The sequence below is a fragment of the Monodon monoceros genome, unplaced genomic scaffold (genome assembly GCF_005190385.1).
Source record: "Monodon monoceros isolate NGI ecotype Baffin Bay Population unplaced genomic scaffold, NGI_Narwhal_1 Super_Scaffold_16, whole genome shotgun sequence".
Taxonomy (NCBI): domain Eukaryota; kingdom Metazoa; phylum Chordata; class Mammalia; order Artiodactyla; family Monodontidae; genus Monodon; species Monodon monoceros.
In genome coordinates this window covers 34,575,665-34,600,151 of record NW_021703772.1, presented here as the reverse complement: position 1 = coordinate 34,600,151, position 24,487 = coordinate 34,575,665, and the positions used below count along the sequence as shown (strand labels likewise).

The 24,487-nt window shown below is 38.8% G+C and overlaps 2 protein-coding genes and 1 non-coding gene across 4 annotated transcripts in view; 1 reads left to right on the top strand and 2 right to left on the bottom strand.

Annotated features, from left to right (window-relative positions):
• Positions 1-3,862: 3,862 nt before the first annotated feature.
• Positions 3,863-12,047, bottom strand: CLK1 (CDC like kinase 1). The gene is made up of 13 exons (XM_029225011.1): positions 11,931-12,047; positions 10,622-10,785; positions 10,074-10,302; positions 8,968-9,058; positions 8,502-8,568; positions 7,264-7,380; positions 7,007-7,173; positions 6,062-6,156; positions 5,845-5,974; positions 5,077-5,159; positions 4,546-4,625; positions 4,357-4,447; positions 3,863-4,233 (listed from the first exon to the last, which is right to left on the bottom strand). The coding sequence occupies exons 2-13, from the start codon at positions 10,783-10,785 to the stop codon at positions 4,090-4,092; spliced, it is 1,458 nt and encodes a 485-aa protein (XP_029080844.1). The 5' UTR covers positions 11,931-12,047; the 3' UTR covers positions 3,863-4,089.
• Positions 12,048-18,026: 5,979 nt separating this feature from the next.
• PPIL3 (peptidylprolyl isomerase like 3) overlaps positions 18,027-24,487 on the bottom strand; it is a 9,477-nt gene continuing 3,016 nt past the window's right edge. The window contains exons 4-7 of one of the 2 annotated variants that reach the window (XM_029225012.1): positions 23,476-23,569; positions 23,036-23,103; positions 20,856-20,974; positions 18,027-18,566 (exon numbers count right to left, since the gene is read on the bottom strand). In XM_029225012.1, the coding sequence (XP_029080845.1) occupies positions 18,440-18,566; positions 20,856-20,974; positions 23,036-23,103; positions 23,476-23,569 (408 nt within the window). In that variant the 3' untranslated portion in view covers positions 18,027-18,439. Of the gene's footprint in view, positions 18,567-20,239; positions 20,507-20,855; positions 20,975-23,035; positions 23,104-23,475; positions 23,570-24,487 lie in introns of those variants that run through there. The other variant, XM_029225013.1, reaches the window with a different exon arrangement.
• On the top strand, positions 19,836-19,942 carry LOC114897374. The gene has a single exon (XR_003794098.1). It is a non-coding gene; the product is annotated as a U6 spliceosomal RNA (small nuclear RNA).

Sequence of the window (24,487 nt, the reverse complement as noted above, 5' to 3'; positions counted from 1 at the left end):
TATACAATGGGATATTACTCAGCCATAAAACGAAACGAAATTGAGTTATTTGTAGTGAAGTGGATGGACCTAGAGCCTGTCATACAGAGTGAAGTAAGTCAGAAAGAGAAAAACAAATACCATATGCTAACACATATATATGGAACCTAAAAAAAAAAAAAAAAAGGTACTGATGAACCTAGTTGCAGGGCAGGAATAAAGATGTAGACATAGAGAATGGACTTGAGGACACGGGGCAGGAGGGGGAAGCTGGGGCAAAGTGAGAGTAGCATCGACATATACGCACTACCGAATGTAAAATAGCTAGTGGGAAGCACCAGCATAGCACAGGGAGATCATCTCAGTGCTTTGCTATGACCTAGAGGAGTGGGATACGGAGGATGGGAGGGAGGCTCAAGACGGAGGGGATGTGGGGACATATGTATGCATATGGCTGATTCACTTTGGTGTACAACTTCACAGTACTGTAAGCAACTATACTCCAATAAAGATCTATTTAAAAAAAAGTGCAGCTAAGACAAGAATTTAGGGGTAACAATCTATGAGATTGGGGCACTATCCTTCAAGATGTGTTATATACTTTGAACTAATGACCATCATGTGCTATTGTTTCCCCACTGGATAGAATGCATGACTCGGGGCCAGCAACCCACTTGGGAACACTCCTGAACTGGCGGTTTTGTTCCAAGGACAGGAGGAAACTTCTGCAAGGGGACACCCAGTGAGTTCCACTAAACCTAAGGCTTTGACTGCTGCCTGATTATTTGGGCCTTCTTATGCTGGCTGACCATAAGCCAAGTAAAGGTGTTAGTATATCACAGGGAAATGGGCCTGATTATTATGAAAGATAGGGTTGCTGCTACGGGGGCAAGGCAGAGTATGTCTGGAACTTTAAGGACTTACTCTTGGTATGTCTATGACTTGATAATTCCAAGTGGGCAACTGCAGCAACCATGGCCTTACAAAGGCAAGGTAAGCGGAGACTGAGTCGCCTCAAAAGGGATGAAAGTCTGGGCATCCCATCGATGAGAAGCAAGCATTCTCAACTAGCAGTGTGAATCTACAATGTGTGGTAGACGAGAGGGTGATAAACATTAACACTGGCCTCAGGACCAATTATAGCAGTGCAGGCTTTATAGCTTATTCTAATCAACCTCCACTTACAAGTGTTTGGGTGTTTTTTTGTTTGTTTGTGTGTGTGTGTGTTTAAATTATGACCAGCCACCACCTGGAGGATGCAGTGTCAGGACAGAGTAAACTTAATGTAGGGCCTGAGGTGGCGCAATGGTTAAGAATCTGCCTGCCAATGCAGGGGACACGGGTTCAAGCCCTGGTCCGGGAAGATCCCACGTCACAGAGCAACTGAGCCCATGCACCTAGAGCCCGTGCTCCGCAACGAGAAGCCACCGCAGTTAAAAGCCCCTGCACTGCAACGAAGAGTAGCCCCTGCTCGCCACAGCTAGAGAAAGCCCACGAGCAGCAATGAAGACCCAACGCAGCCAAAAGTAAATAAATATTTATAAAAAGCAAAGCACAAAATTTAATCTAGAGGCTTAAATCCTTTACAAAAATTAACTCAAGATGGATCAAAGACTTAAATGTAACACACAAACCTATAAAACTTCAAAATAACATGGGAGAAAACCTAGATGATCTTGGGTACCAATGACTTTTTAGAAACCTACCACCAAAAGCGCAACCTACGAAAGAATGACCAACCGGACTTCTTACAGATCAACTTCTCTGTGAAATACGATGCCAAGAGAACAAGACAAGCTACACTGGGGGGAAATCACAATTTCTCACAAAACTAAAAATACTCTTACTATTTGATCTAGCAATCGCATTTCTTGGTATCAATCCAAAGGAATTGGAAACTTAAGTCCACAAAAAAATCCCTGCACACAGATGTTAATGGCAACTTTTTCTTAACAGTTAAACATGTCCTTCAATAGGTGAATAAACTGGTATATCGAAACAATGGACTATTAACTCAGCACTTAAAAAAAAAAGGAATTACAAGCAGATAATGAAGACTGACTACTGGAAAAAGAAAACATGAAGAGCTAATATTTGAACAAATGGAGATGATCTATGAAAATGTTTGAATGTTATTTGTCTAAAAACTCCAGAGACTTCCCCTGGTGGTCCAGTGGTTAAGAAGCTGCCTTCCGATGCTGGGGACTTGGGTCCTTGGGGAACTAAGATCGCACATGCCATGGGGCAACTAAACCCATGCGTGCACTAGAGCCTGCGTGCCACAACTACTGAGCCCATGCACAACTAGAGAGAAGCCCATGTGCCACAACGGAGACGATGTGCAGCAACGAAAGAGCCTGCATGCCACAATGCAGACCAGACATGGCCAAATAAATTTAAAAAAATAAGATAAAAAGTCCACATAATCTTAGAGAACAGATGTTTATTATTTGCAACCAGAATGCTTTAGTTCTTGATGGCCCTCTCTGGTACACATCTATTTTGTAATAGGTACAAACCACCTTGGAAAATAAATGCTCATACAGGTTCTTTTTGTAAAAGATATTTATGATAGACAATTGTGAACTGCACAAAGATAGACTAAATTGGAATGTTTCAGAAAGAACTAGGATAAAACAGCATTAGGTAGTAATGCTGCTAAGTCTTTATTAGTGTTACCATGTAAATGAGTGAAAGTTTCCATTTTATGTGGTTTTAGGATACTTAAATTCATTTTTATTTTTTTAATTTGATTACGTACGTTTGTAATTTACATTACATTAAAATATTAACGAGGATATGCCATGTATAATTTTAAAAACTGCAGTAAAAATATATCCGTACCACACAACTCTGTTGCAGTGCTTCCTACAAAGCGGGCTCTTCTACTGGGTTCCTGACCAGGTGTTTGCATGTGGGGAGCACTACCCAAAGTTTAGACCTTGCAGTGTCTTTCAGAATTTAAAAAATAAACTGGGGACTTCCCTGGTGGTCCAGTGGGTAAGATTCCATGCTCCCAATGCAGGGGGGCCCGTGTTCCATCCCTGGCCAGGGAACTATATCCCGCATACATGCAGCAACTAAGAAGCCTACATGCAGCAACTAAGACATTTGCATGCCACAACTAAGAACTGGTGCAGACAAAATAAAAAATAATTTAAAAAAATAAATTGTAAGCTAAAAAGAAATGAGCTATTAAGCTATGGAAACACAGAGGAACCTTCAATGCACATTACTCAAAAAGTGAAAGCCAATCTGAAAAGACTACATACTATACGACGCCAACTATGACAGTCTAGGAAAGGCAAAACTAAGGACAGTAAAAATATCAGTGGTTGCCAGAGGTTGGAGGTGAGAAGGATGACTAGAGCAGATTTTTAGAGCAGTGAAAACACTCTGTATCCTATAATCCTAAATACATGAGGGATGTGGATAATGCGGGAGGCTATACATGTGTGGAGCAAGAAGTATACTGGAAATCTCTGCACCTTCCTCTCAATTTTGCTGTGAATCTATAACTACTCTAAAGAAGTCTTTAAAAAAAAAAAAAGCCAACTGCGTAGAATCCTAAATTCCCCACTAACTTAAGCCATTTGTGGAATCCCACTGAGGGTGACAAGAAAGCAGCAATATTAAATTTGGGAATAAAGGGAGCAAACAATTCTCTTGGCTCATCTCTAGTTCTTTGTATTCTATAACCTGGTTTCACTGCATTTGGTTTAGAGAAGGCAGGCGTAACTCCCAATGCTGGCAACCCCTAAAATGCAAACAAAGCTAAACATTTCCAAAGACTTAAGGAAAACGCCAGGAAGAGATACACATCCATTCTTACAATAACAGGTAGAACAAAAATGGTGCTAAAAACAAACTATACAGATTCATATAAATTTTATAAGTACAAAAATTTATTCTGAATAAATCATTTTGTAATTACTGAAAGATGTTCATTACTTTACTTAGCTAATATTTACTTAAATCGAGTTACCCAAACAAAATAAACATGGCAATACAAAAATGTAAATTTACAAAAGCTGTACAAAATAACTTAAATTTAAAAATAAGACTGATACAGTCCATATGATCTCTTAAGGGAGCTATACAATTACAGATTTATATACTTTTTTTAAGGGGGTAAAAGAAAGGATGCTTTAAGGCTTCTTTAAGAGTAATCCTTTTAGCTGGATCATACTCCAACATTTTCTGAATGAGGTCAAAGAGAAGCTCATGTTCAGCATCTTGAGAAAGCATAAATTCCTGAAAGGAAAATAAATACAATCAACAGCCTTTTCTACTACCACTTATTATAATTTTATTTCCCCACCAAAAAAATAGGGAAAACTCAAGGTTTTGATCACTTAAGCAATGACCCAGGCTTACCTTCAGAGGTTTACAGCGCCTTGAAACATATCTGCCAGCAGAACTATGTTCATCCCAGTCTAATCGATCATGATGGAAATATTTACGTTTCCTAAGAGTAAGTCCATATCCATTCATGTTTATAATGTTGACAATGAAAACTTAAAACATCTAGCAAAGGTGATCAATGGCACTTACTCTTAAACATACCTGGTTTTCTGTATCATATGTTTTGGCAAAGGTCCAAGAATCCTTTCCATCATTGCCAAATGTTCCTTACTATCGTGTGTCTAAAATAGTAACAAAAAGTTATTAACTACTTCTATTTGCACATTGTGCTTTGTTCTTATTTAACACAGCTGCTAAATTTTTAGTCCGTAGGTTACAGGTCACAAAGGAAGGTGATCTCTAAAACAGGCATACTTTTAGCAAGTTACAGCTTAGAAGAAAAAATAATTAAGGCCTACAGAAGTTCACCAACAATTTCCCTAAATAAACAAAGATAACTATTTGTAATATACTTAGAAATGTTTCCAATAAAATGATAAATTATAAAGAAAATACAAATGCCCAACAGCATCAGAATTACACGTGATTTTATTTCTTTACCTTTACCTACAATTAATAGTCTATAATGAGAGAGAGAAAAAGCGCTACCTAAATGTGTATACTTTGTGTTAAATTCATATAAACAGGCAATTTACTTTTGCAAAGTCATTGAAACAGATCATTGTCACTTACTGGAAATACTGTAAACCCAAGGTAATATTCAATAAGAATACATCCTATACTCCAGACATCACATGGCTGGGACCATCCTAGGGCTGCAAAGTAAAGCAAATTGTTAATGAAAAACTCCTCAATATTTCTTATCAACATTTTAAAAAACAAGGATATAATCTGATGTTTGAGCTGGAAAGATCCTAAAGGAATCACTTAATCCAAGCTTAAACATAATACGATAGCATAGCATGTAAGAATTAGTTAGGGCTCTGGAGACATCTAGTTTCAAGCCCCAAATCTGGCTTACTCTTTTGGGACTGATTTGGGGAAAATTTTTTTTCCTAAACCTCCATTTACTAACTTGTAAAATGGGAGCAAGCTACACCATGCAAAGACTAGACATGACATGTATGAAGTATAAGAGGCATTATATGATTATGTTTTAAAATCCCATCATGGGATTTCCCTGGCGGTCCAGTGGTTAAGACTCCATCTTCCACTGCAGGGGGCGCACGCTGGTCGCACAGCCAAAATATAAATAAAAATAACATCCCATCACATATTACAAATGTGCAAACTGCATTCTAGAAAGATTAAGCAACTTCTCAAAGTCCCAGAGCTGACTACTTGGAATAACAAAGAGCTTAAAACCCTTAATGTGTTTTACTATACTAATCCCTAAAAGGGAAAAAGGTAGTCCTACAAACACCTAGAACTGTAAATAAATTTTAGTTAGCTTCAATAAAAACATACACAGGTCTCAAAGCACAATTAAGAAATTCTTACCTAAAATAACTTCAGGTGCCCTATAGTGTCTTGTAGATACCAATGTACTGTGATGTTCATCATCATATGTTGCACTTCCAAAGTCTACAACTTTAACATCTGGATTTATTAAAGTACGTTCATCACGTTTCTGAAAATCATAAATGATTAAGGAGGCATTACATTAAGGTGTAAAATATTCACTTAAAACTATGAAGATAAAACATCAAAGACTTACCATTTTGGGATTATATGCCTCTGTGTAGTCAGACTGTACAAATAAGATGTTTTCAGGCTTTAAGTCTGTGTGAGTCAACTTATTACTGTGCAGAACTGAGAATGAAACAGAAAAAGTTCCTGTATTCTAAAAACTGAAAACCAAAACCCTAACCAAACCCCAAAGCCCTGTAACAAAAATCCTCTCTGAATGCCTTTTCATGTCCAAATAAGTGGTCAACATTCAATAGCCTACTACAAAACCACCAGGGACTAAAACCCATTACCCCTCTAAAAAGTTACTTCACTGACAGCTAACTGCTTAGAAGTATCTTTCTCTTATGAAGCTGAGATCTGCCATTCCTTAATTTTAACCCAGTGGTTCTAGATTATCATTTTTAGAAATTAGAAACGTTGAATCAGTCTTATACAATTTATTATTATATGCTGGACAATATTCTCTTTACTGAATGAAGTGCAGTAAGCTGACCAACCGCTTGTAATCAACCACATCTTTCTCCTACCTACTCTTAAACAATGCTTTTTTTAAAAATATAATTTATTTATTTATTTATCTATTTATTTATTTTTGGCTGTGTTGGGTCTTCATTGCAGTGCGCGGGCTCCTCATTGTGGTGGCTTCTCATTGAGGAGCGCAGGCTCTAGGCGCGCAGGCTTCAGTAGTTGCGGCTCGTGGGCTCAGTAGTTGTGGCGCACGGGCTTAGTTGCTCTGCAGCATGTGGGATCCTCCCGGACCAAGGCTCGAACCCACATCCCCTGCATTGGCAGGCGGATTCTTACCCACTGCACCCCCAGGGAAGCCCTCTCCTACCTACTCTTAATTAAGTCAGGCCTCCAAGTCATATATGTTAGATTGTACTTTTTTCTTTTCAAAGACTCAAATTGGTCTGGCATTAAAACCAGTCTCCATAAACTCAAGTTTCTGGAATATATGCCAAACACTTACAATTCACAGACTTGCATATCTGATATGCCATCTTCCTGATATGATCCAGTCGAAAGGGCAGAAAACCATTTTCCTTAATGAAGTCATAAGTACTAAGTCCTAGTAGTTCAAACACAATGCAGACATGACCATGATGTTCAAACCACTCCAACATCTCAACACAGCGGCTATAAACATATGAGAAAAAAACTGAGTACAGCCTCTTACAATTCAAATCTACCCGAGGCCATTTTTCTAAGTTCTATTTTGATACTTACAATGTTCTGCTGGGGTCTGTTGTATTTAAGTGTTCCAGAACTTGTATTTCTGAGCGAGCAGCTTCACAATATCTATCCACATTTTTAACTATTTTTACTGCTACATGTCTACCTCCCCTGTTAACGAAAAGTTAACATTAAAAAAATGATAAAGATGATGTCCAATTCCATTTTTCCATCACTCTTCAAACTGTACTACTTCTATTCTGACCCATTGTATTTGTTTTTTTGAATTTATGGTCTAGCATTCAGTTTTGTCTAATTATATGTAAGTACTCTAACTTCAACTCAGTGTAAGCAACTAGAATGACCTTTGGGCATACGGTAGGGTCAGTAACACATGCTGAATGACAGATTTTTTTCATCAGACCACTTGAATTTTTTTTTTTTTGGTCCTTTAACTACATACCAATAGCTCTAATTTAACAATACTGGGACATTATCACCTCAATTTACATTCCAACTAAGACGTAAAACAACTGTACATAGAGCAGTTTCTTCCTATAATACCAGTCACTGGCTAATAACTCCAATCTTCCTTTGGTCCAGGTTACCAAAAAAGTTGGGATATAGTGGGGATGAAGAGTTCTAGTTCTCAGAACCTTACCAACCAATAGTAGGAAGGCTCCTCTAGTAATTCATTTAGAAAAGCTTTGCCATTCCAAAGGGAAAAAAAAAATCAAACAGGAAACAAAGTAAAGAAAATTTCTTACACTATGTTAAGAAATTTCAATCAGTTGTTTGAAGGGCATAGATAATTAAACTTATGACACCAATCTAGGAGAGTTCTCAGCTCTAGCTGTGTTACCCCTTATCAATTAGGTTACTTTCTAAAAATATAGGTTCCTAGGTAAACTACCCTGAAGACTGGTTCAATGTCTGGGGTAAGCAAAGCTCCACAGACTCCTAATATAAAACCAAGGCTAAAAAATACTGATCCAGAAAAAAAAAACAACAATGGCCACAACTGTGCCCAGTGGGACAACAAAAGAATACTTTCTGAAACAATAAAATCTATTCTCAGCTTGTAATTAGAGACTTACACATACTATTAATAGCTACTGCTTAAGAACACAAAAGGCTAGTAACTTTATTGGAGTTTCCTATACACAAGTCAAAAATCCAAGCTAGAAGGGTATAATGATGTGTCTAATTCATGGTCAGACTATATCTTAAAGCTGAATAAATTTTCTATACTGTTCACCTTCCCAAGTGCAATCCCAGGCCAGGAGACTTACGCTTTATGATCAATGCACTCCATGACTTTCCCAAAAGCTCCTTCACCTAAAGTATCTACAATTTCATCTAAAAGAGAGAAATAAAACTCAGTTATACCAAGAAGTGGAAACAGTTTACTTACAATAAAGGCTATCAAATGCAGATTATTCTAGTTGATGCTACAAATTTCCTTAGTCACTAGATATTTTATTGGTCAACACTGCCAAAAAACATATATAACTATTTTTAGGTCTAATTTCATTCTTAAGCTAATTTCATTAACTTGATTTACTGTTTTGGAAGTTCTGCATAACAAACATTAAATTTCTAAAGAAAGTAAAAACACAACCCCCCCCACCAAAAGAAATGGAAAAAAACAAAACAAAAACAGAGAAAGAAAAAAAGATTTCCAAATCCCTGAAATCTTAATCTATATATAGATTATGTTATCTGAAAAGTTAATAAGTGTTGAAAAATATTCTATACATCTTGCACTTAGTACGTCTCCACTCTGACAGATCAGGTGACCCTCCTCATCATCCTCTACACTCCTGGTTCTTTTCCTTCGGTGACTCTTCTGGAAACGTCAAGTGGGCGGCACCAAGATCATCCAGCCAATCAATATACCCGAGTGAATTCAGGGCAGAATACGAAATTCATTCAGCGGGGAGATATTCAGGCATTCAGATACACGCCAGGCCACAAACGGTTGGCAGGAGCAATTTCAAATTCAGTCCCCAGAAATTCACAGGGCACATAGTTTATGTTAACAGGAGAAAAACATGGCAAGGAACAGATTTTCAGATAAGATACTCAAAGTGGCAAGGCAACAAAACATAATACAATTGTTTTTCTTTTTTAAAAAATGCTTAGTTGTAGCACTCACTGAAACATAATTTTAAGTTTCTAGTGTCCTAATTTAATGTTGCAAAATTGTAGAATATTTACTTGTCAAAAGTAGACTGTGGCCAAATTATAATTTCCCAGCTAAACTAAGAAAATAACAAAACAGCAAATAAAATTAAAAATCCTAATTTTGGGGAGAAAAAAAAATTGGCATACAAGAATAACACTATGGTATTTAAAATGTCATCTGAGCTTGATCTCCAAATTAACCCATAACCCATAACATTCAAATCTGTTTAAGTGGTTTCCTTAGTGAAAAAAGGATTAGAGAATATGCTTTGCCAGAACAAAGAGGCATGCATGGCATAATCCTCAGTCGTACAAATATAAAAATTCTACTTCTATTTGTAGTAAGACTTTAATTTAACAAATCACATTTCTTGAAGTACTATAAGAAAACTTTCAGAATATCTTGTAATCCCTGCTATAAACTAACCTAAATTACCTCCTGTCACTGGAATGACAATTAGTTGCCAACTACTAATAAAATCTATTACTATATTAACTATACAGATATGGTATTTGAAGAATTTCCTATCCAATGCACAAACACAAAGACTCCTGCAAGTTAAAATCGAGACGACTTTATCTTAAACAGAACTTCCTCAAATGATCAAACACAATTTCAAGTTTTCCTGTTCCACAAGGGAAATAAAATTTCCAAAATATTTTAAAAGAGCTCATACCCCATGTGAACGATGATATGAAGTGCTGTGGTGAATTCTGTGTTTGCTTTTATAACTACTTCTTCCACTTCTACCAGAGGACTTGCTACTATGGTTCTGATATCTGCTTTCATGATCTCTATGACGATGTCCAGGTTCACATCCTTGATTGTAGTCATTTCTGTATTCATCAATGTAGCGTCGACTATGATAATCCTTCCCATTTATGGATCTGCTTTCCAGATAATAGCTAGAAAAAGTGAAAATGCATTTTCAATGCTCTATGTTAATCCCAAATATCCTCAAATTCTCAGTAAATCTCTTAAAACAGTACTCTTAATAAGATTTTACGCTTTTCTTACCAAAAAGCAAAAAAAAAAAAAAAACTCCCAATTTTACAACCATTACAAGTTGTCACTGGAAACAGAAATGGTAATCAGTTATCGTAAGTCGCCTCTAGTTTTAATCATGAAAATGTATTTTTCCCCCGGTTTTACTGAGATACAACTGATACGTAACACTGTAATTAAAGTATTTTTATACTGAGACACTATAAATATTCTCATTACCTATCAGATGTTTTAGAGTAATTGTATCTGCAGCGCTTGTTCTCCCGTGCACTGCTATGTGATCTCCTCCTCCTTTTATGACTGCCGCTGCTGCTCCTCCATTTTCCATAATCCCAATCTTTTTCATCCCAATCAGGACAATAAGTTCTCTTTGAGTGTCTCATCTACATAAAAGACAAGTTTTTCCCAGTTAAATATTACCCCACATGTCAACACTGTTGCAAATTCACTCTAGTTGTGACGTTTTATTGTTCTTTTAAATCAAAGTTCAAAAATCATTATCACCCAACCTGAAATCACTGATAAACCCAATGATTTTTTTTCTGCTGCCTCAAAATCTAGAGTCGGAACCTTATTCATAGATATTCTGCATTATTCATGTCACGCTCAGATTTACTAGAAGAGGGTTGGAAAAATAGAGAGGAGGAAATCCCAATTTCTGAACGTTGGGAAAAATCCTTTCCTGCCAGAATCACAAATTCTTAACAACTTGAAAAAGACGTTATACAGAAACTTTTCACCAACTACCGTTCATATCAGTACTAACTGCCCAGGCCTCACCTCGTCTCTAAAGGCAACTCGAAATCAAGAAGCTCCAATTGTTCTGGGCGGGGGGTTCTGCAAAAGTACCTTCGGCTAAATGGCCCCACTGCCCGACTTCTCTCACGCGCTCCTTCAAATACGCCATATTATTTTTCTTTCCTCGAGATCCTAAACCTGACTTTTGTTTACACCACTGAAGGCAAAGGCACGCGCCATTTTCCCCGGAATCCTTTAAGACTCAACTGGACATTAAGTGACACCGCCTTACACCAGGTCAACGTGTTCTTTCTTTTCATTTGTTAAGAACACTTCCTCAGAGGAGCGAGACTTAGGCACATTCCAGAACCCGAGTCAACGCCACCCCCCGCGGGCTGCCTTGCCGTCTCCGCCCCGCCGCCATTTTACAGCCCGGCCGAGGCCTCCGCCGCCGCAGACAACATGGCGCCCGTGGGTTCCGAGGCTCGGCCCTTCCCCCCTCCCTTTGGGGAAGGCAAACGTTCGAGAACCTTCCCCCGCCTGGCAAACCCTACCGCTACCTTCCACCAGTGACTGGAGCGTTGCGATTCCAACAGAAATTCGCAGCGACGGGCTTGGCAAAGCATGGAAGACGAGCGGGCCACCTTTGTGCAGCCGGGAGGGTAGGGAAAAGAGGGGTCACCGTGCCGGAGACTGCGGGCGCCCAACAAGCTTGGAGGGGAGCGTCACAAGCGCTCTTGAGGCACAAAAAGAGGCCCTGACACCTCGCCTGCTTCCTCCCGCGTCTTACCGTCCTGGAAAAGAGTCCAAGCCTAAGGAGACAATGCTTGCAACGCAACCACGGATAAAACGCAGCGTCTGCTGCGAGCTCCGGCAGCAAAATGGAGCTGACAGTCACCGCGTCAGGACTCTCCTGGAAAACACGATGACGCTGCAAGCGGGCCTCCGCCTCCGGGCGGGGCGCGCAGGCGGGGAGGGCGGAGCCGACTCCGGCTCCGACTTGTGCGCAGGTTCTGGGTCGGGCGCTCAGCGACCAAGGGTGGAGGAAGGGAAGCTGTTGGTGGCCGCCATGTTGGCCCTGCTCTCCGATCGGACTCTGAGAAAACATTGTAAGAGTTGGAGAGAAGAGACTCGCTCATGGTCACTAAAAATTGTGTTTGTGAACGCTAGAAATGAGGAAGAGTGAGGGAAGCAGGGTACAAAATAGCCTGTACCCTATTGCAATCGCTTAAACGATGCTTTAAAAAAAATTACACCATCTGCATCAAATAGCCCCAAATTGGGAATTGTCTGGATTTGGGCTTTTGTTAAAGTTCTGAGACCTGTTTAAAACTAGTTAAATCTTCGGTGGCTGGGACCCACACGCACTGAACTTGGATTGTAAAGATTTTTCCCGAGGTTTTAGAAGTCGAAGAAATGTGAGCGCAAAAGCCTGGAGACAGAAAGTGGAACTCCTCACAAGCAACATTTCCGCGTTAAGCGAGACCTCTGCGGTGTAAAGATGAAGTAAACTGTGAAAGGGGGAAATGGAAGGTCATTACAAGAAGACAATTTTCAGGAAACAACCTCTGAACAACAAAAATCAAGCTGCAATTTTTTTTTCCAAGCTGCAATTTGATGGAACAAAGTAATTGCCAATCCTGACTCCCGCGCCCCGCCCCTTCTCCATTTGTCACTTGAAGAAAATCACGTACTCATTACAAATTTAGTGGAACGCATAAAATTATCACGTATTACGGTAAAGCGTAATCTTACTGGCTTTATTTAGACAGGAGAGCAGCGTAGATAACTTGCCGGATACGGATGCACAACTACTGTAGGGTAAAGTGATGAGGAATATGCATCCCCAGGATCCCTATGCTTGTTTGCCTTTCTTAAGCCGCTTCTCAAAATGGCTTTGAAGATGCTTTAAAACCATTAATACCTAGATTCTTACATGGGGTCAGGATCACTAAGTACAAGGTAAGTATTTCACTTGTGAGGGAGAAATTTCTCACAGTAACTTGTGAAATTTACAGCTATTCGGTATATGTTTAACAGCACATTTAAATGTTAAGCAAAACCTAGGGAATCCCAGTCCTTGGAGTATAACAGTTAATCGAAGTCGTTGTGCTAAACACGGTACATAAGTTCTCACTTAATCCTAACAGCAATCTAAATATGGGCATTAGCCATGTTCTGCTATTACAGGTCAAAGTTGCAGTTTGTGCAGACAGCAATTTAGAGTATTTAATTTCTTTAGGCGAAATCCTCACAGTAAAATTACGGGGTAAAAGCCAATGAAAAAATCCTGTACATGTTGCCAAAATTGCTTTCCAAAATGGTTTTAAATTTAGCAAAGCCCACAAACAGCCGATTACTGGTTCAGGATATATCCAAAGTTTCATTAATGAAGTTAGCCATTTTAGTGCGTCTGTTAGTGCATGCTATGGGCTGTTTGAAGGGCTGTGCCCCTCCCCATATACTCATGTGTTTAAGTCCTAACTTCCACTCCCTCAGAATGTGACTGTATTTGTAGTGTGGACTGAAAAAAATGCACAATGTGAGAGTAGTGAGTTAAGTTTTATTTGGGGCAAAATGCCTGGGGAGATAGCCTCTCAGCTCTGAGGAACTGCTCCCAAGAGGTAGGGGGAGAAGTTAGGGTTATATATGATTTTAGTGAAGGGGGATATGTGCAGTCAAGCACACCTTTTGTCAGAGGGTTGCTGCTAGTCACGAGGAGCAGGTAGGTGTCTCCATTAATGATTTTAGTGCTTTTCTAGATATGAGAAGATGCAAGAAATTGGGCTCATAAAATCTCCTGAAAATATCTATCCGAAGGCCTGTTCTGCCTGTTTTCCCCAAAGCACAGGGTGCCTCATTCCTGATCTCCACTCTGAACTCCTTTCAAGGTGTGTTGAAAGTCAGTGACTGCAGTGGCTAGTGACTTCACTCTTATACACTAGAGCCAGATGGTAAGCGACAATTTTTAGTTGGCAGTAAATAGGGTCTTTACAGAGGTAATATGATTAAATGAGGTCATTAGGGAGGGTCCTAATCCACTTTAGCTGGTGTCTTTATAAAGAGATTGGGAAACACACACCCAGAGGAAAGATGACGTGAAGACAGGAAATGGTCATCTACATGCCAAGGAGAAAGGCCTCAGAGTAAACAACCCTGCCCACACCGTGATCTCCCAACTTGTCTCTAGAACCGTGAGAAACTTTTCTGTTGTTTAAACCACCCAGTCTCTGGTACTTTGTTTTGGCGGCTCTAACTAAATTAGTGCATAACATTAAAAATTTGTTATTTTGGTGGATACTGAACTTGTAACTTTATTTTCTAATTAGTGAAGTTGCACATTTTCTCTTGTGACTTGTCCATTCATACCTTATTGCTTTTCTGTACAGTTCTCTTTTGTCCTGTTTTCATGCAGTTAAACCTATTCCATCTTTACCTCTGTCAAGTTTGTAAACTGAGAAATTCCTTTCTTCTTCAGAGGAATTCTTTGAAATGTTTTAAATTTTTCTTCTGTTTTCTTTAAAAAGGCAACTCTTTTATCCATCTGGAATTTTGGTATATCATGTGAGGTGAAATTCTTTTGCTTTTTTTTTCTCCATGTCATTTACTGGTTATCCTAACACAATTTATGGAATAACTTTTTTTTTTGGCTGCACTGTGCAGCACAGGGGATCTTAGTTCCCTGGCCAAGGTTCAAACTCGTGCCCCCTGCAATGGAAGCACAGAGTCTTAACCACCACCAGGGAAGTCCCCTCTTCTCTTTTTAAAGTGATTTTTGGATACTGCTTTAAATAAACTATGTATACACTACTGTTTACACTCTATTATTCTAGTCTTATCCCTCACACATCACAGTTTTAATATTGATATTTGCAGCTTTATAAAGATTGGGATTAATTCCTTTTTCATTATATTTAAAAAATTTTCCATTATCATGTATTCTTCTAGATTTGCTTTATAATTATTATATGGAGTATCACTACCTGAACCACAATTGGTACAAATTGAATTTAAAGAACCACCAATCCATTAGTGAAATAGTAACTAATCTATCCACTTTACTAAACTGATTAAAAGTTGAGTCCTTTGTATTAAAATTTATCTATTTACATGTCTCTTAGGTCCTTAGACTGTGCTCCCATGGAGTAGACAGTGTCCGATGTCCTTTGTAGCCAAACCTGGAAGAAGCTCAATAAATTACTAGTTTTAGTTGTTCAAACAACAAAAATACATGTCTTCAGAAATACCCACCATAGAGATTAAGAATGTGTTGCTAAATGGATTTGGAAATTTCCAAGTTCAACCAAGGTATGAATTACAACTCTTCAATTTGCCATTAACCAAAAGGTCTGCAAGCCTTCTACTCAAGAGCTCCAAACGAGGATCTAACAGGACTCAAGAATTCTAATGAATTCAGGTACAATTCAAGAATGGTGGCTGCAGCAAAAATAGCCATGAAGTCTTCCTTCTCCTGAGAGCAAGGGAGACAAAGGGAGCAGCGAACAGGCAGAGAAGCAGCACAGCCGGCCCTGAGAGTTAATCATGTTGCGATGTAAATAGAAGTGAGTTTTCTTTCTCCTTCTCCTGAGAGCAAGGGGAAAAAAGGGAGCATCGAGCGGGCGAAAGAAGCAGCACAGCTGGCCCTGAGAGTTAATCACTCCTTGTTTAACTGTCACTAATTTGTAGTAAGTAGATTTGTACTTTACAAAGCGAACCTCACTCCCTGACACTAGGTAATTTACCTTCGGCACCCATCACCCCTGACTCTGTGTGTTACATACCCCACCTCTCACTCCCGGCACTTACATTCTACACGCCCCTCGTAACAAATCACCCCCTATAGTTTTTGAATTTCAGAGACAAGGTCACAGGCCGATAAACGAGAGGCAAATGGATGCGGTTACCAGAGTGCCAGACTCCAATTACCAGGAAGCCTGACGCCAGCTATGACTGTTTTGAAATAATGCAAAGGAAAGGAAGCATGCAAGACCTTCACTACTTTGATCCTTACCATATACCCCGGGCTGTGAGCCCCACATCTAAAATCTCCCGATTCCCAAGGAGGGGGGGCACAGTTGAGGCGCTAGCTTTCTGTCCTCCCTTCTGCCTAGCAGAAAAATAAAGCCATCTCTCTCTTCCTCCAAAATCCCTGTCTCCGTATTTCTGTTCGGCCTCAGTGCACAGGGAAGCCGATTTTTCGGCAACATGGTGAAGCAGATTTCAGGCATAGTTTATACTATCCCTTAAACTCGTATGAGTTTTAACTCCCTTTGCTGTGAAACCATGATTATTTGGCAACTTCTGATAGTCTGGGTCAAGGGTTGGCAAACTTTCTTAAACGGCCAGAGAGTAAATATTCTAGGCTTGCAGGCTATTTGGTCTCTGGCACAGCCAATCATTTCTGCTCTGGTAGCACAAAACAACCAGAGCTACTGCATAAACATGGGAATGGCAGAGTTCCAAGAAAATGTTATCTGCAAAAACAGGTGGCCAGCCTGAGGGCTGCAGTTTGCCAACCTCTTGTCTAGTTGGGGAACCACATTACTTTCGTTTTAAAGAGAACTTGGGTTGATCAGCAATATTCTAGTCTTCTGAGTAGTTTATACTTACTGCCAAGTAATACATGGAACAGAATGTCAATTACCCAACTGCTAATTTGATCAGTGAACCAGTCAATTCAGTGTGAGTGGACAGAAATCAACGTTCTGGATTTTGATCCTCATGGTAGCCTACGAGAGGCCCAAGGGGGAGCCAGTATACCTCCCTATCTATGAGATCCTTATGGGTACAACTAAGCAGACATAAGAATAAGACATAAGAATGAGCTCGAAGAACCCAGAAGTCATATCTGTACCACTAAAAAAATGGCACAGTTTGGAATAAAAATTGAGGCAATGTCAGTCAGTACAAAAACTTCCTGACAATCAGTAAAATACTCTTAAGGGTGGTGACAAAAATTCAATGACATGTTTGGAGAAGAAATATATCAAGTATAAGAAGTGGCAAACCAAATTCTGGCCTAAAAGAGGCCTTAATACTAATTCTAGAAACTAATGGTTAAATTAAAAGGGTGAAACAAAACATGAGGGCATTAGTGTAACTGGCCCCTCAGTTTAGTGTAAGGTATGGAAGGTACCAATAGTAACAAGAGAATAACTGCAAGCTAACTCCCTAATTGCAGTTAAGAAAGAATCAATTAGATCAGCCATCTGCAGAAATGATACAAACGAAGAAATGTTTGGTACCAGTTTTAGAAATACCCCAAATCTAACCTAGGTGATCTAGACAGTGAGTGGGACATAGTTCTTTAACAAATCAATGGTAGAGCCTGATAAATGGCCTGATTAGGTGAGAGCCCTGATATGGTTAAGAGCACAGCTTCCATTTACTTGCTACAGAACACTTACTACATGCCAGAAGCTTTATACACATTATTTCATTTAATCCTCACAAGAGTCATGTGAAGGATTATTTATGTATGAGAAAGTTAAAGCTTGGAGATATTAGCTTGCCTAAAGTTAATATTAGGGGGCAGAGCTGTGATTCAAACCCAAACCAGAACTCTACAACTAATTGTATTTTTCAAATGGATCATCTGTAGGACTCTATTCTGCATTATATTTCTTTTTTACCCTGCATTTTGAAAAGATATATATAGATTTTTTTAAGAGTTTTATTTATTTATTTATTTTTAACATCTTTATTGGGGTATAATTGCTTTACAAGAAAAGATGTATTTTTTTAAAATGTTCCATGGGCACATCAGTTGGGAAATTCTGAGTGTTTACTGTACTTTGAGACTTCTCTGAGCCTTTACTATAAAGACCAGGGAAAATAACAACTGGATTGACCGGCCTTTCTAGGCCATCTCTTTATTTGTCCTTCCTCTTTCTAACTGTATAAAGTAAATAATTAATAGAAAATAATATTTCCAGGATGTGGACTACATATGGTAGGAGCATGTAATTAGGGTGCTCAACAATGCCTGGATTTGAGACTCAGCATTTTAAAATGAATATTTATATGGAAAAACAAAATTAAACAGGGTTTTTAAAAAAAAATTAAAGAAATGCATTAGGTAATAGTTACAGTAAAGAATACCCTTTAAGAATAGGAGTAAAAGCTGTTTGGCTTCCCTTGGTACCACCAACTCATAGAAGATCTTAGCTGTAAACAAGTAGATCTTAGTTGTAAACAAGCTGTATAATGATGCAATCTCTGACATAATTAAAACTGGGTAAACCATAATAGGTGTGTTCCTTGAATAGTTTGCCAAGTATTTGTCCAGGTCTATTATAGCTACTGAGCAAATGGGTTGGCATGAATAGTTATGTCCTTAATGTGTACATCATTAAGAGGTCGATATGTCTTCTCATTTACTGGTAGCTTCTCCAATTCATCTAGAGTCTCCAGACCATCTATTACCCTGAAAGAGAAACAATATAATGTTTGAAAATATCCTGAGATTGAAACATAATATCCAAATACCTATAGCAATTACAGTCTCACCATGTCTCATAGTTCTTTGAATTCCCCAGTTGAGTGTACAATAAAATATCGCTTTGATTTTCTGCCATAGGTAGGGGCCAAAATTCAGAAACAAAAATTCATTTTTATGCCTTTAGACAATAGCAATGGAAAGGAATATTCCCACCAAAGTATCTAAACATTGCATTCGGCCTCATTCACATGGAATAGCTACAAATGGGGCCAATATAACCAGTCATAAGGTTTTCTTTGTTATAGGAAAAACCTGGAGAAAGTATGTAAGGATGACACTAGTATTATCAGTACTGCCCTACACTGAAGGTCCTGAAGTGGGTGGCCTCTTTGCACTTTATTGTTTAAATACAGTGTTTTTATTTTTTGCTTCTGGACAACAAAAAACAATATTCAGAATAGGAGAAGATAAGATCAACAGTTATGCCACTTCCAGCAAGCCCATTTCATGTTTCTATCAAGAAAAAATATATATATATTGAGAGCTATCCTTCTAATATGTTCTAGAAAGTTAGTCTAAAACATTTGCTAAGAAAAAGTGGCTTTTTAGATAATACCTCCTAGTGCAATTCAAATCAATTCCTAAGACATACTATGTACTTTAAAAAAAGATAACAGATTTCCATTTTATTTTACATTTCCACTAAAGTGATACTATAACCAAAGCCTTTGGATTTTACACCCAAATGTAGGACAATTAAGGTCTTGAAATTATAAGTTTTAAATGCTTTCCCATGGGAAGGAAATCCAAACAAGAGGGGATATAGGTATATGTATAGCTGATTCATTTTGCTGTACAGTAGAAACTAACACAACATTGTAAAGCAACTATACTCCAGTAAAAACTAACTAACTAAAGGCTTTCCTACCTTCTGGGTCAGTAAGAGAGAAAGAGGGTACAAGAAACAGATCTCAGGCAAAAAAGGGCATGTAGAATTGAAGCAAGTAAGCCTAGTTAAGTATCTGGGACATGGGCCCCTTTGAGAACCAGTGGAAAGCTATGTACCCTTCTTCTCAGAAAAATGTATGTGCATATATACAAAACAATTTCAAGGAGGTACTGGGCCAAAGATTAAGAATCCTTGTTCTAAACTCTACAGTTTTTTTTACCAATCCAGTAAGATAAGTCCTAGTAATTACTAATCAATAATTCTGAATGGTGGGTTAAGGGAGAAAAGAAAAAAAAGGGAGTCTGGTGCTCGCTTCGGCAGCACATATACTAAAATTGGAACGATACAGAGAAGGTTAGCATGGCCCCTGAGCAAGGAAGACACGCAAATTCGTGAAGCCCACAAAAACTACTAAAGGCTATAATATTCCTTTTCACTGATTATTACTAATCTATAAATTAGACATGTATATGGAATAAAAAAGAAAAGCTGTAGACTCTTCTATTTTTAATTAACCTAGCTTGGCATTCAAACTGTTAAATAAAACAAATTCTAAAACTGTGCCTTGGTTTATTAAGCATAGTAAATATTTGTTGACAAACTGACTTCCTGTTGATTTATAAAAGCAATTCCCAGGTAGAGGGCTTGTAATGGATATTCTTGCAGAGACTGCTAAACACTCCCTAGGAGCCAATCTCCCCTTCTTATTCACAGAGGCCTGGTTTTATTGCGAGTGGCAATATGTCTGGCTAAGAAACACTGCCTACCCTCCCTTGTAGGTAAGTTCTGGGCTTTCCAGGAGAGCTCTTGAGAAAGGGGCTGACTCAGCTGGCAAGCACCTTTGCCCTTTCTCCTTCTTCCTACCTGGAGTACAACTGTTCCAGCTGGGGCTGTGCTGCCCAAGTTATGGCCATGAAGTGAGCTTCAGAATGATAGCTGAAGATGGTTGAGAAGAAAGACAGAGGCACCTGGAACACTGGTGATATAATAGAACCACTATCACATACCATCTTGTTTAAGCAACTGTTTTTCAGATGTGTTAGTTGATGCAAGATGCTATTCTTAATGAAAACAGATACATACTGTTAACTTGCATAATGATCCTGAAAAAATAGTACTGGCCCTTCTTTTACAAAATAAGAAAACTGAGGCTCAGAGAGGTTGTACGTTTCCCAAGGTCACAGGGCTGTTACGTGGTGGACTTAAACTTCAGGTACATTTAGCTCTCATACTGCTCTTTGAGTATTAGTTATGCTATCATCACAGCCACTCATATGCATCCTTTGCATTGAAATTCCAAAGAAAACCATAACCAGAATACTCACTTTCCAAATACTGTGTATTTCATGTCCAGATGTGGCTGCTTCCCATAGGTGATGAAGAACTGAGATCCATTGGTGTTTGGGCCATTATTAGCCATAGATACAACACCTCTAACGTTGTGCTGAAAAAGAAAGACCAAAGTATTAGCTGTTTTTACATAAGTATTCCAAATAAAGGACTGAAACAAGACGTGCACTCTACCTTCCCAGTATTTAAGGGGTCAAGAAAACATGTAATCAGCTTCCGTTAGGGCTAATCCCAATGCTCAGTTTCTGTATTATCTGTATCTCTGGAAGCTTGTATCTAAGTTGCTTATATATATATATATATATATATATATATATCAAATCATATTCCCCAATTAATTTCACCTTTGGAGAAGCAGAGCCACAAACACTTTTGGCAATACCAATGTATAATAGAAATAATCCTTACATTTATATTAAGGAACAGTGTGCTGGCATGAAATGATCAGGCAGACAACAAAACCAAAATCCCCATAATCTCTTCACATATACACTGGACTCTGGCTAGTTTCCTTATCTGTAAAACAAGGGAGGTTGGACTAATTCAGCGGTTTATTCATAATTCAAATGCTCACAAGGGTTACCAGATAATAAATTGATAATTGGGCAGAATGTAAACATTAGGGAATGGTGGAGCCTGGCAAAAGGAATAGTGTAGCTCTTGCCTCATGACGTTTACAATCTTTTTAAACCAATGGCCATAGAGAATGCATCTGTGGGTCTTCCATCCACGGGCTGTCAGTTTATAACCCCAGGACTGGATGATCTAAGGAAGGCCTTGTCTAACTCTAATATTCATGATACTATTTGCTATACAAGGGACTGTGTACAGGAATTAAAAGGACTTTACTGATAAGACTGAAGACAGAACTGTCTTACAGGGAGATGCCCAAATATAAAATATACTAAAGGTAACTCCAGTGATTACTCTATCTTTAGCTATTCATCAGGGGACACTAATAAGACAAACTACATAGATGCAGCTTCATAGAGATATTAATGCTTTACCGTTCCCTAAAAGGTGACTACCAATAACATATGTAGTGTTTGATACATACATAAGAATATATGTACCATTTACAACTTAATAAAATCAGCACCCATTAACCTATTTCCAAGTTTTAAGAATTAAAATTTACCAAACTGTTGCATATGCCTATGTGCTCCTCTCAGTTATTACTTCAGCCTCTCCAAGAGGTAACCAGTGTTCTGATATCTTTACATTCAATACATGCCTATACAATATATTGTTTCCTTTTGCTTGTTTCTGAGCTCTATAAAATAGTATCATACTATTTGTAGTCTTCCGGGAAATGATTTCTACACTTAACATGTTTCTAAGATTCATACATGTATACATAGCTGTAGTTCTGATTTCTTTCACTGTATAACATTTTACTTCTGAATATACTACAACTTGTCCATTCAAAGATCAATAAACATTGTTTCTAGACTTTTGTTATTACCAATAGTACTCTAGGAACACTCTTGTACATGCTTCCTAGTGCACATGTACATGAATTTCTCTAGGGTAAACATGTGGGAATGGAATTTCTGGGTGAGAGTATGTGAATATTCAATACGCATCCTCAACTCTGGTATATAAGAAAATAGTTCTTAACCTTGTCTGTCTAGGAATCACCAGGGAACCTTAAAATACAATCGAGGTCCTAATCAGTTCTACTGACTTTTTCTCTAGACTTAGGGAGGTAAGGCCCTAATCTTTTATAGTTTTAAAACTTCCACAGGTGAATCTGTAACAGCAAAGTTTGAAAACCACTGGCATAGGATGACAGATTAGTACCAAGGAAGCAGTCATTCATTAATGCCTAAAAAAATCATTTCATTTCCAATTCAGAAAAAGGATGACTTTTTTTTTTTTTTTGCGGTACGCGGGCCTCTCCCGTTGCGGAACACAGGCACCAGATGCGCAGGCTCAGCGGCCACGGCCCATGGGCCCAGCCGCTCCGCGGCTTGTGGGATCTTCCCAGACTGGGGCACGAACCCGTGTCCCCTGCATTGGCAGGCGGACTCTCAACCACTGCACCACCAGGGAAGCCCAATTATTTTAACCTGTATTATTACAAAATATGTATCAAAGTTTCCAAGTGTAAACATAGCATGAAAAAATAGATTTTGAAGTATTTTGGATTTACCTTAAGATATTCACTGTATTCATCTTCAAATTTCTTGCCCCAGATACTGCTACCTCCTCTTCCAGTACCTATATTACAAGACAAACAAATGAAAAAATGTATTTAATTAAAGCTGAAAAACAGTTCATTTTCTAAACATAAGGGCTAGTTTATATAGCATAACCCTTTAAATACAAATAAAATTTGGTACGTCCTCTCTTACTTACCAAAATTGAACTTTAAAAACCATAAAAATAAAAGATCTCTACAAAAACCAAAACCCCTCCTTATCAATATTGTTCATACTTTAGGGCTCGGTGCTAGTAGCTTCTGCTTAAAAATTTCTTGCTAAGGTAAGTTATAAAAACCCCACATGCTTTTATTTTTCTATTCTTTGTCTAGTCTCTTCTTCACACTACATACCGTAGGTATATACCCTAGGTATTACTGGAATAACTTACCTGTTGGATCTCCTGTTTGAACCATGAAACCCTTGATATTTCTATGAAATATACAGCCATTGTAGTAATTACTGGCACAAAGAGCCAAGAAATTCTGAAGAGAATAAAAACAATGATTGAGAAATGATGTAGCAGAAGATAAGAACCATTTAAGATTTAAGAATATTTAAGATAAAGAACCAATTGTAGGGACTTCTCTGGTGGCGCAGTGGTTAAGAATCTGCCTGCCAATCCAGGGGACATAGGTTCGAGCCCTGGTCCGGGAAGATCCCACATGCCGCGGAGCAACTAAGCCTGTGCGCCACAACTACTGAGCCTGCGCCCTGGAGCCCGCACACCTAGAGACCATGCTCCACAACAAGAGAAGTCACTGCAATGAGAAGCCCACTCACCACAACTAGAGAAAGCCTGCGCACATTAAAAAGGACAGAACACACCCCAAAAAAAAGCCAATTGTATTTACTGAAAACACTACAACAACCTATTTAAATGATATCTTTTAGGCATTACTTTGGATAATGTCACTGCCTAAAACTCTTCAATAGCTTCCTTCTGTTCTTGAAATAAAATGCAAAATCCTCAGGAGAGCCTAGCAAGCCCTGCATGACCTAGCCTACTTCTACATCATCATAATCATAATAACTCCTTCCCTGCTGCTTACTGTGTTAACCCCATCAGGCTCCTGAAAATTCATCCAAAAAACACAGGCTTTCCCACCTTAAGGCCCTTGTACCTGCTATTTCTATACCTGGAATGTTCTTTTTATAAGTCCTTCCAGAGAGATGCCTTCATTACCTTTCGCACTCAGTTTTTTGTTTTTTTTTTTTGCGGTACGCGGTCCTCTCACTGTTGTGGCCTCTTCCGTGTGGAGCACAGGCTCCGGACGCGCAGGCTCAGCGGCCATGGCTCACGGGCCCAGCCGCTCCGTGGCATGTGGGATCTTCCCGGACAGGGGCACGAACCCATGTCCCCTGCATCGGCAGACGGACTCTCAACCACTGCGCCACGAGGG